Genomic DNA, 18,497 nt, shown 5'->3' with positions numbered 1-18,497 from the left:
AATAAATACCTCAAAGTGTAGTATCTGTTCTTCAGATGCGGCACTTCCATTTCTCGGTGTCTTTCAGTGGAGGAGAAATCCTTCACGACTGAGACAATTTCTATTTTTGTACCTTTTCTCCGCGTTTAAAAAACGACCCTGGTGTCTAACTCTGTCTCGTGGGTGTGGGGAGGCATTGTAAATAGGTACAATAATATCATGGGGGGGGGGGGTCTCCATTCACGCTGAACGTGACATTCACATATGCCCAACAGTCAACACCCAACACTCAACAGTATTGAAAGAAAGATGCCGCTGTGGAATTTCCGCTAAAATAAAAGAAAATAATTGGCTTTATTCGATTGTAATCGTTTTTGTTTTATTGGTTTTTGTAAAATAATAAATGTGCTTAAAGCATCCCGGCGACAGTACGGTTAGTTATCTGATTGATAATAATAACTAATGAGTCAGATGTAATCCGGTATAAAATCACGTGGGGAAGAGATTAAGCTTGACACCGGTTTATTTTGCCGCAGCAGTGCAGTCGGCAAAAGTCTGTCGTTCATTCACTTGACTTAATCATGGCGAGCGTTAGAGTAGCATCGCCTTGCTCCGATCTGGAACTTTCTATTTTGAAAGGAGGCGTAACCGCCATCGAAAAAGGTGAGTTATAATTTAGGATCTTTGAATGTGTGGGTGAAAATTAGACCCCTTTCTGCTTTGGTGTACTTATATATGTATATATATATATATATATATATATATATGTTTTTGCGTGTCAACATTTATTATGGAGATTGGTGTGCACGTGTACCACCGGAGATCCTCTTCGTCTCCTGCGTAGAATGCGTCAGCAGAACAGCTGAGTTGGAGTAAAACTCTTTGAAATGACCCCCCCCCCTTTTTTTTTTAAATTTTTATTTTGGAAATATTAATTTAATTTTCTACCTTTTCATACGAATTAGTTAAAGTTTATTTTAAGAAAACGATGTTTTTTTTTTGTTTTGTTTTTTTTTAATATGCAATAGTTTAAGAAAATTCTTGGGTGCTTCTTACTGCTTCTTATCTTATTGATCCGGTTGGTTCACTGTCTTTAGCAGTTGTCCAAATCATTACTTCACTATACTCTTCGTGCAGAACCCTCTTTACAAGGGGTATCCATTGTTTCTCAAAATTGAAAGTAAGGCTTTTTGGTGCTAATGCACTTACTGATCCGCGCTATTTTTTTAACCCGTATTTCCAAGTTTAAAGTTGTTTTTTTTATTTTGTTCTATTGTAAGGTTAAAGTACAGAATAGCTACAAAATTCCCTCCCCATGTTAAGAATGGATTTTTAAATAACGTTATTATATCAGTACGGATCAATAAGTGCACTGCATGAGTACCGGCTTTTTAAATAACGTTATTTCAGCACGGATCAGTAAGTTCACTAGTACCGGCTTTTTATTTGAACTAAAAATGCTCATTTATCTGATTTGTGTGTGTGTGTGTGCTTATACAGTTTGAACCGAAAACCGTCACCACCGACAGATGGTGGTGACGACCAAACCGACTTAACGAAACTCTGAACTTGAGTAGGATCAAAATTTAATTAAAATAAATCTCTTCAAATTATAAGTGCGCATGTTGTATTTTTAATCTTATATCAAACCATTTTTGTAGCATTTTCAATTTTTACGGTACATTTCAGTACTCCCGTGCTGAAATAACGTTATTTTGAAAGCCATTCTTACCATGGGGATGGTGTTTTGTAACTATTCTGTGCTTCCGCCTAATAATAATTTAATAAAAGATATCGTGAAGCATGAATTTAACCCGGAAAAAAAAAAACTACTTAAAAATAGCGTGGTAGCAAAAGTGTACAAGGAAGCACCTAGATTTCTTTTATTTTAGGTGAAAGTACAAAATCGTTACAAAATACTCTCCTCCCCATGTTAAGAATGGTTTTCTAAATAACGTTATTTCAACACTGTACATTGTACAATAAGTACCCCCTCCTTTCCCTTCTGTTAGTTACAGAGGAAAAATAAACGGGTTTTTGTAAAATCTTCCCAGATTTCCTTCTGGTCAGGTAAAAAAAAAAAAAACCAACCCAAAAACCTTTTAATTCCAATTGTTACTATTCCCTGAAATGATCATGATGAATGTAATTTTTCATATCGAAAATCCCGATTATTAGCTTATCGTTATTTTTATGGCAAGTGTTCGACTGACCTCCAATCTATGCCTCCCCCCCCTTTCGCCAAACTTTCACAAAAAACACCTGTCTAGCTGAAAACACTAATTTCCTCCACTCTTTATCTGTGCCTAAACCTAAACGTAGATTCCATGAACAAAGTTTCTTTCATAGAACTGCACGCCTATGGAATTGTCTTCCGTTTTCCTGCGCTGACTGCAATATGATTGCCTTCAAGTCTAATGTAAACAAGTTTTTTGATGAGCCGTTCCATATAGGTTAACAAATTTACAGAATTTCCATGACTAACGATTACTTTATTGTCCAATTGTCTACGGTACACTCTTTAACCCTTATCCTCGAGTGACCTCTTGGCCTTGATAAGTGGGGATGCCTTTTGTTTACGTTTAAATATGTTAGATTTTTAGGTATTATTATACAAACACCGTGACAGCGTTAGGGTTTAGGGTTAGGGGTTAGGGTTAGGGTTAATTCGCTGTCACGGTGTTTGTATAGTTTTACCGATTTTTACACTACTGCAATCAAATGTTCATCTCGTAGTTTCCATCGACTGAGAATGGTTGGTACAATTATGGTACTCTTCGAATAAATTCAATCAAAAGAATTGAATTCATCAAATTGAAAACTATATATAACGATTGATTTACAAAAGAGAATACAAATTCAAATTTACCATTTTAAAATAAATCGGCAATTTATAAAGGTCGCGGTCATGGAAGAATGCGAAAAATAAAAATTTGTAGAAATAAAATTTTTTAGATGTATAACTAAATTTTTAATGGAAACGATTCCTTGTATATACACAAAAACGATATAAAACTATTTTAACATCTAAACAGATTCTTTGTTTTTCCATGGTTATCACCTTTATATATTAACCGATAAATAAAAATGTGCATTGCATTTTTAAAGAATTTTGCAATAATGCACTGATTTCATTAATTTAAGAATTAAGATCATTAATTTTAAAATCAAGATTTTTAACTTCAATTGTGTGCGTGTAATAGTATTTTTATAGAATCACTCCCGGTTTCAAACCGGTTTTTCCTTTTGGTTAGAATTACGTAGGAAAATACCAATTTGGAGACGTCATTGATTTTATAAAATAAATGACGTTATTTGGAAAGCCATTTTTAACACGGGGAGAAGGTGTTTTTTGTTTTTTTTAATTCTGTACTTTCAACTAATTCAATAAAACAGACGCCGGAAAATTTTAACTTTTTTTTTTTTTTTTTAAATCCTGTCAAAAAAAAAAAAAAAAATTAAAAAGAAAGCCGTCTGTAAGCTGCACAAGTATCAAGATTTTAACAAATCTAAACAAAGTCGATTTCTTTTACTTTATTTCTCCTCTTATGACATTTGTTAAATCATTAAGAATTAATTGCTATGAAAGCTTCAAGCAGCCAAGACCAAGATTATCCGACTTAATTTCTTCTGTGGCAGTAAGTGACGCCTGAATAAAATCAACCATTTTTCTTTGAAGCGGAAGCCAAGAGTGCGTGTGCACTTGTTAACTTCTTGAATGTCTCATCACATGAAGTCATTTGTTGGTTGATGATTAATTTTGCCCAATGACCCAAAGTACACAAGGTAATCTTTAGAATTGCGATTGTTTTTAAGATTTTAGATTCTTAATTGAAAGAAAAATAATCCTGGTACCTAGTTTCATGTTTTAAATTATTTTGGTGCTTATTTAGAATTGCTTAACAAAAAAAAAAAAAAATATATATATATATATATATATATATATATATATATATATCTGCACTTTGAGCACTAAGTGGTTCCTTCGCAGTAGTGCTAGTGCTTAGTCTAAGCACTACTGCGAAGGAACCACTTTGTCATATTCCAAAACTCGCATAAATTGATCAAGTATTTTTTTATTTTTATTTTTTTTAACTAAGAAACTCAAAATTTACGATTTTTAACGATTAATTTTAAATACAAAATCTCGGTAGTTGAATTGAGTTGTCCTTAAATTTTTAATCACTTTTATCGACTTTTTTTTTTTTTTTTTTTTTTACTGTCTTTATGTCTCACTTTTATCGACTTTTTCTTTACTTTTTTAATAGCATTTTCTTAAAATGAATATTAAAATAATTTCCCAACGTTTTTCATTTCTGTGTTTTTAGTTTTGTGTGTTGAATGAAAAAAATTTTTTTTTTTTTTCATTACAACAATAGTTATCGACCCCGGTTCTTTGGCTGACAAACGAGATCTGTCGGCGGTTCTTGAAACTAAATTACACGCATTCGCTTCATGTTACTGACATGCAGATGTGCCAATGGTGCCATAGGTGTTATTGTAAATTAACACTCGTAGCTAATTCCGTAAAATGAGATTCTACTTTTTTAGGCGAATTTACACCCTCCCCATGTTAAGAATGGATTTTAATTAAGTTTAGAAATACGATTTAAAATATAGCGCGGATCATAAGTGCAAGTGCACTAGCACCCATTTTTTTTTTTATTAATAAATGTTTAGTAATTATTTTTCTTTTAATATTCATAAACAGTAAAAACGTCGTCATTTAAAAAGAAAATGCTATTTAAAAAAGAAAAGAAAAAGTCGATAAAAGTGACACATAAACAGTAAAAATAAAAGTCGATAAAAGTGATTAAAAACAAAGGCGATAAAAGTGAGATATTATGCAAATTCGCCTAAAAAGTAGAATCTCATTTTACGGAATTAGCTAAGAGTGTTAATTTACAATAACACTTATGGCACATTGGCACTTCTGCATGTCAGTAACATGAAGCGAATGCGTGTAATTTAGTTTCAAGAACCGCCGACAGATGTCGTTTGTCAGCCAAAGAACCGGGGTCGATAACTATTGTTGTAATGAAAAAAAAAAAAAAAAAAAAAAGTTTCATTCAACATACAAAACTAAAAACACATAGAAATGAAAAAAGTTGGGAAATTATTTTAATATTCATTTTAAGAAAATGCTATTAAAAAAGAAAAGTCGATAAAAGTGAGAGATAAACAGCAAAACGTTTTCATTTAAAAAGGAAAAGAAAAAGTCGATAAAAGTGACACATAAACAGTAAAAAAAAAAAGTCGATAAAAATGATTAAAGGTGAGATATTATTAATAAATGTGTAGTAATGTCTTTTTATTTCCATATTCATAAACAGTAAAACAAAGTCGATGAAAATTCATGATCGTTTAGTTACTATGGCAACTAAAACATGTCCTTTGCTCATGCGTAGGGAGAAGTCAGTGTTTTTTTAGGGTGTTCGGCAGAGAACTCTAATCGCGACCAGTACCGAAAATCAAAATGGCAGCCCCGGACCCGTTTTGCTTCATAAAATTTGATTTTCTTAGTGGGAAAAAAAAAAAAATGATCGATTGTGATAATTTTCTTGTGTGACGAGTCGAGTACGTATATTACAATTTAACTAAGTGTAATTCTAAACAAGCACCCTTTATGGTTTTTCTAGATAGATCCCAAAATGACAAAAAGTTGGCTCTTTTGTTTTATTATAAATTTCTTTCTGAATTTTTTAGATGAGGATTGATAATTTGGATTATTTTGACTACTATTCTCTTGAGTGTTTAGATTCGGTCAATATAATCAAACTTCTTCAGGTGTATCTTGTTGAACCATAGAATTTTGAACAGAACCACAGAAAAGCATCCTCTAATTCTGTCAACCATGATCGGGTGGGAGTCTTTAGTAAAAAAAAAAAAAAAAAAAAATGCTTCAATACAAAGAATAATTGCAAATTGTTTATGACTTTTACCGTGGCCACCGTGCTTCTATCTGGTCATGGCTGACGGAATGAGAGAATGCTATTCACACGGATTAAATAAAAGGTTCTGTTGGAAATTGTAAGTTTGACAGAAAGATTCCAGAGTTTTACCATATTCGCTTGAAGACTGGTTACCTTGACCGAAACTATGCGCGAATAATGCTCAAAATGAGAACGGATGTTCAAATAAATCAAATTATCAATATTACTAAGTTGGTTCAGATTTATCGGGCACTATTCTAGTTTCCATTCTTGGATTGATGTTCCTATGAGTCTATTCTTCCAGAAATTCTCTTTAGAGATGGGGTTGTTTAAAGCCGGTTGCTTGAAGTGCTTCTCTACTAGAAATATCGACTGATCTAATATTTTGCATCTGTTCAGTTCCCCTTTTTGGGAACGACCCTTTGTAATACTCACCAGAGTAGCAAGCGTCTGCATATTTGTGTAGATGTGCGTGCGAGCGGTGGCGTGATGGAAGAGGGGTGGAAAAGAGAAAAAAAAGATGGCGCCTGGTGTTTTATAAACTGTGGTTTCACAAGAAAATAGAGGGCACACATGCAAATGAGACAGGGTGAAAAACTGCATAAAAAGCAAGCTTGAGTGAGAGGAAGTGACAGTTGTTTACAGTCACAAGGTTGTGTTACTAGTGCGAGCTTTGGTGATGAAGTTGAATTCGATACAAGCTATTTCAGCTATTGCTGTGAAAAATGACCGACTCAAAGTTTGATCTGAAACTGATTCCAGAGTTTGATGGGTCCACATCTGCTGTTGACTGGGTTGAGAGGGTCGAGTTGACCTGCAATCTTTGTGAGGTAAAGAGAGTGCACACTGTGATTCTCCTGAGTCGGCAACTTAGTGCCACCGAGAAAGCTGATGTGACCGCTATAAAAAATGTCCTGTACAAGGCATTTGCAATGGATCCTTGCACAGCTTATGAAAGATTTGCCTCCAGGAAGCTCATGCCAGGAGAAACCGATGTGTTCTTTGCAGAATCGAAGAAACTTGCTGTGCTGTTTGGCAATGGACTGTTGGAGAGGACATTGGCATATGCATTTGTGGCCGGCCTTCCTACCCGTGTTAAGCAATTGTTGAGAGCCTCTACCAGTGTGTCCACAACGCCTATGGAGCACTTGATGGAACGCGCCCGGGCTATCATCAGAGATGAGGAGGACCTGGGAGAACCAGTTGTGATGGCAACAAAGGTAGCCCAGAACAAGGCTGGGAAGATTCCCAGTCTGAGCCCCATGACTAATGGAAGATGTTACCGCTGGATCGGCGAGGTCATTTTACGAGAAGCTGCACTGACAAAGGTCGGAGGCGACTGCGCTGTTTCCAATGTGGCAGCATAGGGCACCTAGCCCTAAACTGTGCGGGGAAACATGTCGGGGGGGGGGGGGATGTCAGCGCCGCCCTGCTCCCCAGACAAGATCTAAGTGACGTACAACCTACGATAACTGTATGTGAACCAAGTGCCCTACTCAGCTTTTCTCGACTCCGGCTGCTTCATGAGTGCCAGATTGTGTCGGACCTGGACTAAAAGGAACATTAAAGTCACCACAATAGGCGACGAGACACAAGCATGATGTGAAGCTGGAACCGTGAAGGTCCACACGGACTCTAGTGTGGCTGCGGAAATTAATGTGTTGTGACGCGAGGGGATTTGCTGGGGTTCGACATACTGCTAGGCCACGATGCTATCAAGGCACTGAGGGGAGTGATCATCAAAAGAGACGGGAGCGTGCGCTTTTTAAAAAAACCCGGTGTGTGCTGCAATCCACATCAATCACCCTGACTTTAAGGTGGGCTATGACTATAGCCAGCAGGCCTGGACTGTGTCATGGAAGTGGACCGAGGGAAGGGCACCAACCGAATTAAAGAATCACGTCGCAGAATACCCTATACCTGACGAGGCTTGTGATGAGTACGAGCAAGAGCTTGAGGCGTGGATCAGAGATGGATGGCTGATTCCACTACCCTGAGAAGCTTGGTCCGCCCAAGGGTCTCGTATCCTTAATGGCGGTTATCCAGCATAACAAGTCAAAAGTAAGACCAGTGCTGGATTATCTTGAGCTCAACCAGTACATTGAGGCTTACACTGCCGATGCTGACGTGTGTGCCAGCAAACTGAGGGAATGGCGCCAGAAGAGCTCCAATGTGCCAATATTAGATGTGCGGAAGGCCTATTGGCAGGTGCGAGTAGATGAGACGCTGTGACCATTCCAGACAGTGTGGTTTTGGGGTCAGAGGTACTGCCTAACATGACTCGGCTTTGGTCTGAATGTGGCACCGCAGATCATGAAGACCATTGTGAATGCGGTGTTGTCTCAAGAAAAGACCATTGAGGACGCAACATCAGCCTACATTGACGATGTGTACATCAATGAGGACATAAAATCTGCATCGTGTGTCAGGGAAAAATTGACTCAGTTTGGTCTGCAGTGCAGGAATCCTGAACGTCTGAGGGATGGAGCACGCATATTGAGATTAGACGTCTATGAGGAAGACGGCACCCTACAATGGAGGCGTGGCAGTGGGATTCCAGGCATCCCTGATGTTGTTACGAGGCAGACTGTCTTTTTCCTGGTGGGAAAAACTTGTTGGACACTTACCAGCCTGTGTCTGGCTCCGTGTAGCTGTGGGTGTCATCAAACGCAGAGCAAATTTGGTAACCACAGGTTGGGACGATGTGCTTGATGATGCTCTTCTAACTGATGGTAATTGAGACCCTGGAGAGAGTCAACAAGGAAGACCCTGCCCGTGGAAAATGGTGTATTGATGTAGACCACATAAATGTGTGGGTTGACACTAGTTCATTGGCATTGGGAGTCACATTAGAGCAAGGAGGGAATGTGTTTGAAGACGCATGTTGGCTGCGACCCATGAGTGATGCTCAGCACATCAACCTAGCAGAGCTGGACGCTGTTGTAAAGGGAATAAATCTCGCACTGCAATGGCAATCGAAGAAACTGCACCTGTACACGGATTCTCTCTGCGTCTACCAGTGGGTGTCTGATAGGCTTTCAGGACGGACAAGAATCCGCACTAAGGCAGCCAGTGAGATGTTGATCCGGTGAAGGCTAGACATGCTGAAGAGTCTAGTCTCCGAGTATGGACTATCAGTGGGGGTAACGCAGGTAACATCACATTGTAATCGTGCTGACCAACTAACCCGTGTACCTCACAGATGGTATGGAGCCGTGAAGATGGGTGTGGAGCACATCGCTCGATCTCGTGCAGTTGTGATTAGCCCATGTCAAATACAGAAGATTCATGCACAGAGCGGACATCCAGATGTCAAAAGAACAGTGTATTTTGCGAGGCGTGTGGACCCAGCAGTGACAAAGGCAGATTGTCAGGCACTGTGAGGAATGTCAGAGCAATGGCAAAAAGGATGATTGGACGTCAAGGTGTGGCAGCGGGTGGCGATGGACATTACCGATTACAGTGGTAAACCCTTTCTTACTCTTATCGATTGTGGACCCATGCCTTTTGTGGTATGGTGACACATGATTAGACAGGACTCTGCAAGTGTTGTTCGCATCTTGTCATTCATCTTTTTTGAGCGGGGTACGCCGGAAGAGATCTAGATGGAGAACGATGCTGCTTTTTGCAGCCAACAAGTTCGGCAGCTGTTAGATGAATGGGGTGTCGGACTACGGCTGCGATGTGCTCATGTGCCATTAGGGAATGGCATTGCTGAGAGGAGCCATCGTAGCATTAAGAGAATTGCTGCCAGAAAGCAATGTACCATTACGGAGGCCATGTATTGGTATAACGTCACACCAAAGAATGGGAAATTACCTACAACAGCGCCGGCCAATGCCATATTCACGTATCGTGTTAGACTAAAGGGAATTGATGCTGCACAGCCAGTCAACCAGAAAAGACATGCCAAATATGAGGTAGGGGATCCAGTTTGGAGGAGACCATCTGGAAACCGATGCACCACCAAATTCAAGCGAGGACGAATCTCTGGGGTGATCAGCCAACAGTCGGTCCTAGTTGACGGAACCCTGTGCCATGTGCACGATATTTGCCCGGCTTTTGAGGTGCATCATACACCTACAGAGGAGAGCAATGAATCCTCAGAGTAGCAAGCGTCTGCGTATTTGTGCATTGTGTGGATGTGCGTGCGAGCGGTGGTGTGACTGAGGAGGGGTGGACTTGCCGCAGGGAAGTGTTGGGTGGGAAAAGAAAAAAGATGGCGCCTAGTGTTTTATAAACTGGTTTCGTGAGATCACAAGAAAACAGGGCACACATGCAAATGAGATGGGGTGAAAAACTGCATAAAAAGCAAGCTTGAGTGAGAGGAAGGGACAGTGTCGGTTAGTCACGAGGTTATTGTGTTACTATTGCGAGCGTTGGTGACGATTGAAGTTGAATTCGATACATCCTTCCCTAGGTTAAACTGACATCTCCACTTGTTGAAGAGATTGGTAGATAATTATGGTTGTATTATGCATAAAAATAAACGTTTGCATTTTAAATGCATACAAAATGGTACTTTTCTGGGGGGGATGGGTGTTGCGAGTTCTCTTTCAGAGAAAAGGAACTGGAACAAAGATTTGAAGGAGGGCACGAACACGCATGTGACGGGTATAAAGAGAAGTATATTTTATGTGAGACAGGAAGAGGAAAAGGGATTATGGGATTACAACGTAAAAGGGAGGTAATCGTAAAAGAGTCCATTAGAAGAGTTGGTATTTATTTGCTCCCCCACCGAGCAAATTAGGCACAAGGCCAATTTTTAATGTGAGGAGTGAAGGAGAAATGGGGACCAACTCCCCGGGGTGTAGGGGAGCTGGATAGTGACAATTGGTATGAAGGGTTGCCCCTACATTGACCAAGGTCTTATATGTGGGGTTTCCCCCACATATGGTCTTTGCTTGTAGGTGTCCAGCCCTGCAGAGGAGGGTCCATTACGAGGGTTATCGTACTTACTTTCAACACTCCCGCTTGCACTCAGCATATTTTTTTTCTCTCTCTTTACAAAAACAGATATGTGAGAGCATATTAGTGTCAGTTTAGGGTTCGAATAAAAACTTTTTAAACTTGTCCAACTTCATCCGGGTTGGAGGTTTTGTCATGATGTCAGCGATCATGTCTGCTTTGGGACAGTAAATTAATTGTATTTTATTATTCAGAGCTTCTCTAATAAAATGGTAATGGTCGATGTGTTTACATCTCTCCCGATGAATGGGGTCCTTAGATAGCGCGTTGACTGTCTCCGAATATTTTGATATGGGCGTGTTCTCGGTGTGGATCCATTTCCTTGAATATTTGCGCAAGGTATAGCCCCTCTTGGGTGGCTTTTGCCAGCGCTACATACTCAGTCTTGCTCGTGGATAGAGCGACCATAGGTTGGCATTTTGACTTCCAGGAAATAGGTGGCCCATCCTGGGTTAGGCTAAAGCAATATCCGGATGTACTGCATCTCGTTGATCAGACACCGAATCGGAGTCACTGTATGCAATTAGATGGATTGGGTGATTTGTTTTCACGTAGTGCAGTTGGTGTTGCGTCATACCCTTTACGTATCTCAGTACGCATTTAGCTGCCACCCAATGCTTTTCTCATGGCTTGAACAAATATTGTGACAATATTCCGACAATATAGCAGATCTGGTCGGGTGCAGATCATCAGGTAAATTAGGCTCCCGACGACCTCACGGTATTTCCTAGGGTCAACCATGTTCTCCTCTTTGCCAGCTAGATCCAGTTTTTGCTAACATGGGGTCGTCCTCGGTTTGCATTCGGACATGTCAAAGCTTTCCAGTATTTTTGTTGCATATTTTTCTTTGTTCATCTGGACATAACCTTCAGTTATATTGAAGTCTATTCTGAGGAAATGGTGCAGCTTTCCGAGGTCTTTCGTTTTAAATTCTGATGTTAACGACTATTTGGTGTCGTTTAGTGAGTTGATGTTATCGGCAGCAATAATTAAATCGTCGACCTACGAGACGATAATTTTTTCTTTGCCATTGTGTCGCATATAGACGCAATGGTTCACCTGATTTTGGGTAAAGCCGTGTCTGCTGAAGTATCTGTGCAGGGTTTGATTCCAGTTTTGGCCTGATTGTTTTAGGCCATACAGGGATTTGTTCAGTAAACAGACTAGTTTCTCGTCTGTTTCCCCTTTTGTCTCGAATCCCTCCGGTTGCTCCATGTAAATTTCGTGGTCAATCAGAGCATGGAGATACGCCGTTTTTAGGTCCATTTGGTGTACTATTAGATTGTATTGGACAGCTATTTGCATTAACATGTGAATTGATATCGGCCGTCTGAGAAAGTCTCGTGTAGTCTGCTCCCTTAGTTTGGTTGTATCCTTTTGCGACGAACCTGGCCTTGTATTTAGGGGACCCGTCGGCATTTTCTTTGATTTTTATACACCCATCTATCGCTTACTGTCATTCTGCCTTTGGGTAAGGGTGTTAGATGGTATACATTTTCCTTTAGGGAGTCAATTTCTTCCCGCATCGCTTGGATCCAGTGGTGTGTTGCTGGGGAAGTCACAGCTTCTCTGTAAGTGCGGGGTATGCTGTGTGCAGCCTTGTAGCAGTAGTCAGTGTCGATTAATGTGTGGCTGCTTCCATCCTGGACTACTGTCACCTAGTCTTCTAGGTAGCTGGGCATTTTGTGCTCGCGCGTCAGGTATCTTCGCGTACAGCTAGTTTCTACTATAAACTCGCTTTGTTTGTTGGTATTGGACTGTTCAGGGTTTTCCATTGACTTTAAATTTTTTAAGTTTTTTGGGAGAAAATTTGCATCATTGCTTCATGAGTGGGTTTGTCGTTGGTGTTGTTGGTGAATTTTACCAGTCTGTGTTTACACACTTTCCCATTTTCTGGCTGGTAGATAAGATATGCCGGGCTGTTTCTGTCGTATCCGATGAAGATTCCTCTCTGGTACCTTCTGTCTAGCTTTCTTATGTTGGAGTAGGCATAGCAAGGCGAACTGAAAATGTGCATCCTTGATAAGTCCAGTTTTCTTCCGGTCATCTTATAATAGGGCGTCTGTTTTAGATAGTTATTGAAGCATCTGTTCCATAACTGCATAGCTCCAGTGTTTTCGGTAAGCCACTTGAAATTTCGAATAGAGTTCGCCAGTTTCTTGCGGCCGTTCCATTTTGATGAGGCGAGTATGGCGCTGAGGTTTCATGTTTTATGTTGTTACGGCAGAGTAGTTTTCCGAAGTCGTTTGACTTGAACTCCGAACCATTATCCGATCTCAGTATTTTTATTTTGACATATGGAAAAATATCTGCAAGGAATTTTTCGGTGGCAAGTATGGCATCACTTTTGTTTTTAATAAAATATAAATACTGCGCCGGAAAAGTCATCAGGGAATGAGATGGCGTATTTGTTCCTGTTTAAATCCACTGGTTCTATGGGGCCGGCTAGGTCTGAATGTACTAAATGCAGAATATTTGTCTCTCTTTTGTCGATTTATTTCTTTTCTGGGGAAATTTTCCTTCGATGCAGACATTGCAGTTTTTGTTGTTTTGCAGTCTTATTTTTTTTTTTTTTTTCATCCCTTCGACCACATCAGGTAGTTTTGTTATGTCCTCGTAATTGCAATTGCCGAGTATTTTATGCCACGTGTGGATATCGTGGCATTGATGGCAACTGTCTTCTGCATTTCCTTCCTCCATAGTTTTTTAGGTAATATAGTCTTGTGCATGTGTGTATTGAATTTTGTTCCGTTTTTATGTTTTAGTATGTTCCCGTCTTCTTTGAAAATAACTGTCACTCCGTTTTGGGTCGCAGTTTTCACAGAAAATATATTCTGTGGGTATGAAGGTATAAGTAGTGCCCCTTTTAAGGTAATCGTAATGGAGTTTCCGTTAGTGTCTAAAAGGCAGACTTCAGCATCTCCTCTTTTTAAGGCTAAGCCACTGGTTTTAGTTCCGTCTGCCAACTCCATGTAGTGGTTCTCAGAACGGAATGTTGGATCGAAATTCTTAAATTTCTTTGCATCTGTTATAATATGCGAAGTGGCCCCTGCCTCGACTAGTAGGTTTGTATGCCGTATTAAGTTCCGGGTATAGTAGTAGTCCTCCGTTTTGAATGGGAAGGAGTTTTCTTTGTGTCAGTTGCCTTTTTCATTGTATGCAGAACTCCCTTTTATGGGTGTTACTTTTACAGTAACTACACCACTGTTTTCACTGTTTGTTGTTAGGACATTCTTTCGATAAATGCCTTTTTCCGCCACATGTGAAGGATATTTCATGTTCATCATGGTGGTGACGGCTCTCCATCGTATTCTCTGAAAAAGACGATGTCAATTTCATCACTTCGTCACTGGTCAACTGGATTTTATGTTTCAGTGTTTCATCGAAACCATCAAGTTCTGTTTTAAATTCCTGGAACGTTATTTCTTTGTTGCTGTGTGGCACATAAATCGAAAAAGGGTCGTAGCAGCTTGGTCGTCCTTTTAATATCATGGCGATAATTAGGGCATCGTCAACTGTTTGCCCGGCATTTCTCAGAGCTGCTAAAATTGTCTCTGTTCTTATCACGTATTCTGTGACGCTTTCGTCTCCTTTCTTTTTGAGACGTGAGTTGGGTGTACAAGGAGATTACCCTTGGTTTTCCTTTGCTTGCGTAGTGTTCGCGTAATATTTTTAAAGCTTTTCTCCCATTATCTGTAGCTTCTCTCATTATTAAGGATAAACTTTTGTCGTCCAGAAACTGCAAGTTCGGCAGAAGCATCTTCATTTCTTTTAGTGTCGCTTCCGTCCCCATTAGGGTGTATACCTTAAATGACGTTTTTTTAGTCAAGCGTGTATAAATGGCATAAAAATTTTGTCTCCCAAATCTTGTATTTAGTTTCATCTCTATCAAATAAAAGTCTGTTCCATCGGCTTCCATTATCTTTCCTGGGCACATAATCTGTTGCGAGTTGCATTTTAGTGAAAAGAGAAAAGGAACTGGAATGAAGATTTGAAGGACACGAATACGCATGTGACTGGTATAAAGAGAAATATATTTTATTTGGAACAGGAAAAGGGATTATGGGATTACGACGTAAAAGGGAGGTTATCGTAAAAGGGTCCGTAAGTTATCATTCCTTACTTTCAACAAGGGGTGATAAACTAAAATTTTAGTTTGGTTCATATTATGTAGAAGCCTCAGAATATGATTTGGATTTCTCCATAGTGGACATTGCTTATGTCAAAACTAAATATTTGGATACCTATTTTAAAAAAAAAAAAAAAAAAAAAAAAAAAAAAAAAAAAATTCAAACTAAAAATATTTAAACAGTTTACGATTTGAAAGCCACAAAAAGACAAGAGGCAGCTGACACTAAAGCAGAAGGATAGGCTAGTTAAGTAGCTTTTTTATTTTATTTTATTTATTTATTTTTTTCGTCTACTAGTTGGCCAGTTGTGTTCAAATCCCAAGAGCAATAGGAGCCTTCTATCATGTCTGAAAGTGACACAATGTTCAATGAGCGAGATGAACGACTCCTGCTCTCTACCAATCTGACAACAGGAATATTGTCAGCACCCTCAAAATGCAAAGCTGAATTGCCATGAATAACAAAGACGTGCCAAGGGTGGTGAAAACTAAGGGTTGGTGTGGTTTCAAATGAGGCACATCATGCCACCTCACATCTTCGAAGTCTATTTCAAAGTCGACACCAAAGTGTACCTGGATATGCCAAACAGTGTGATGATTCTCTGGTGCAATCAAATGGCCTTTTTCAGACCCTAGGTGTAGCAGCAGGACTCTGTGCTGGCCCACAAGTCCAGAAACCCAGGCTTGGCTTCAGGGGTGCTACGACTTTGTACCCTTCTCTCACTACCTCCTCCTCTGACCTGAACCCGCTGTACTATTTCGTTTGGTCATGCATTGAGAACATCGCCTACATGACCTCCAACACCAAAACCAGCCTGATTACCGCCATCCATGGAGTATTCGTCGAGCTACTGTCAGCAGTTGTGGAAAAGGCATGCTTCCAGTTCTGCACCCGTATTGAGGCTGAAGACGCCGACATTAAATAGATGTCAGCTCTACTAAATAAAGTTACCTGAATTGATTTTTCAGTAAGTATTAAAATAAAGCTGTAGTGTTGTCTTAGGCTGACACTTTTATTTTATATTCTGTATAAGAAAACCATGTCTAACAACCTTTTGACATTCAGCACTGTCATTTTTACAACAAATGTGATATGGACAGATGCATGCAGCAAATCTGTCTTCGGATATGGAGAAGCAGTTGAAACAAAGTATAATTTGATTAATTTCAAAGATAATAAAGACAACATTAGTAACTAACAAATTGTCTATTTTAGTCAGGAACACTGCTTCATATGCCTCCTTGCAGCGATTTAGTCCACAATGAATTGTATTCTACATTGCACTCTAGAGAACTTATTTTTATAAAATTTTATGACTTTATAAAGTTTAAAATCCAAAAGTATTGGCAATTGTGCCTTTAACAGGAACCTTTATTTTGAATGTATCCCTGTCTTATCAAAAAACCTACTGTTGCTTCTTATATGCTAGGCCCTTCTGCTTGTGCTGTGATATGACATCAAATAAACTTGCAATGTTAGGCTGTATAAAGGTGTTAACTTAGGTCAAAATTGAACTATTCCTTTAATCAAATCCTTTCAATTTTCAATACTTACCAGAGGCATTCCGATACAAAACCTAAGAACATTCCCAGACACATGAAACACACTGTAAAAATTTAGGAAAGTCTGCCCAGCCATTTTGGAGTCTATAGGGAACAAACTCTCACACACAAATGCCTATTATATATTCATATATAGGTAAGTATTAAACGTGCATATGTTTTTTTTTTTTTTTCTATTTCTTTAGTGACGTGTAGGAATACAAAATGTCTTTAGAAAAATTTAAGAACAATTTTACTATCTTAGTGTAATGAAAAGGATGTGTACACGGTGGGGGGGGGGGAGGAAATGGTAGAAGAATGTATAGCTAATGAGAGGGTGCCTTTTGGCTAAGGTCCATAATTTGGTTTGCATACTTGGCCTTCCTTGCACCTATACATGTGCATACACACACACCTTTACATCCACATGTAGGGAGAGGGAAAGTTCCTGACCGAACCTAAAAAGGTTTAGACTGTTTTAGAGGTGGGGGGGGGGTCTTAAAATGTAGTCAGCCTGGATTTGTGGAATATGAGGAGAGGGTCTTTCTATGAAAGAAATGGAGATCTGGAGGAAGAGATAATGAAGATCACTATTGAGAAAAAGATCAATGCCTAGTATAACAGCTCCTCCCTGTAAGAAAATGTTTACAGTCAATCTGTTGTATAATTCATAATTGAGTGGCCCCCAATCCTTAATTCTTGATATGCATATTGAGTCTTAGAATTTTTTTCACATTTGTCTTTATTAGTGTCCTGAAATTTGATGCCGTCTATGGTATGGTTTCGGATTTCGTAATGCATAACCACTAGGCGCGGTGTTTATTTCTCCCTAATAGTATGATTGTGGGTAAGGCGTAGGCAGAACTTGTGCACTGTGTGCAATAAATAGATTGTTTGGGCTATCGTAGTTGAGAGGGAAGAGGAGTTGGATGTTGGTGCTTGAGGGGAATGTATTGACATATCTTTTTACATCTAGGTTTGTTACATGTTTTATTCCCTTGAGATGCAGGAGTGAATGGTGGTGTCTTTTTTGTGGATGTCGGAGAATAAAGGTTAGGGAGTTGTCAGTGTTGCGTTTTGTATCAGGGCTCTACAGACACTTATCTTTAGTTGACCTTTGACAACTAAATATTTTCGTTTACTAGCCAAATAGAAAAGTTACTAGCCAAACTCACATGACTTTTAGAATATGACGCTTTTTGTTCTGTGACGAGTATGTACATCATAAAGATTTTCTATGTGTGTTTTTTTTTTTTTTTTTTTTTTGTTGTTGTTTTTTTTTTTTTTTTTTTTTTTTTTTTTTTGTGTAATTCTAAATATGCAACAAGTTTTATGTTGATACTTTAAGGTATAAACAATCTGATTTCTCCTAATATCTTTTTAAACAGCCTTTGTTAAAAAAAAAGTATATTGTTCTATTAAACTTATTGTTTAAATAATTTAACTTTGTTCGTTTTATATATATATATATATATATATATATATATATATAAAAAAAGGTGAAAAGATATTTTTCATTCAGTAATGAGATTTGGAAGAGTGTCAGTGAAATACAATCGCCAAAAGATAAGCGTTTCATTATTTCTAGTTGCCACTTTGAAATATCGCTCGCAAATGCGACTGTTTCACTCGCAATGTAGAGCCCTGTGTATATTGTTGAGGGTAGGATCCTGTTGCGGTTGTTTTGAATATTGTTATATTTAACGAGTCTTAGTAAAAGAGTCTTAGTAGAAGCACAGTCTTAGAGTCTTGTTGAGAGATGATGTTGTTGTAGAAATTGTTGTATCTTAGAGAGAGAAATTCTTTTATTAAGAGGGATGTTGTGAGAGATATTGTTGTGTTCGTGTTATGAAGAATGTCGTTGTTTCTGTTATGAAGAGATTGTTCGTTTTATGAAGCGATTCATATATATTAAATGTTCATACTTAGATTTGTAGATATGCTCT

The 18,497-nt window shown here is 38.8% G+C and overlaps 1 protein-coding gene across 1 annotated transcript in view; it reads left to right on the top strand.

Moving 5' to 3' along the window:
- Positions 1-484: 484 nt before the first annotated feature.
- Positions 485-18,497, top strand: part of LOC145280018 (tetratricopeptide repeat protein 27-like) — a 117,980-nt gene continuing 99,967 nt past the window's right edge. The window contains exon 1 of the mRNA XM_080131660.1: positions 485-642. Coding sequence (XP_079987786.1) covers positions 561-642 — 82 coding nt within the window. The 5' untranslated portion in view covers positions 485-560. The remainder of the gene's footprint in view (positions 643-18,497) is intronic.

The sequence above is a fragment of the Euprymna scolopes genome, chromosome 7 (genome assembly GCF_053919585.1).
Source record: "Euprymna scolopes isolate OS-2025 chromosome 7, ASM5391958v1, whole genome shotgun sequence".
NCBI lineage: Eukaryota > Metazoa > Mollusca > Cephalopoda > Sepiida > Sepiolidae > Euprymna > Euprymna scolopes.
The sequence above is the reverse complement of the archived record's forward strand: the minus strand, read 5'-3'. Positions and strand labels throughout refer to the sequence as shown.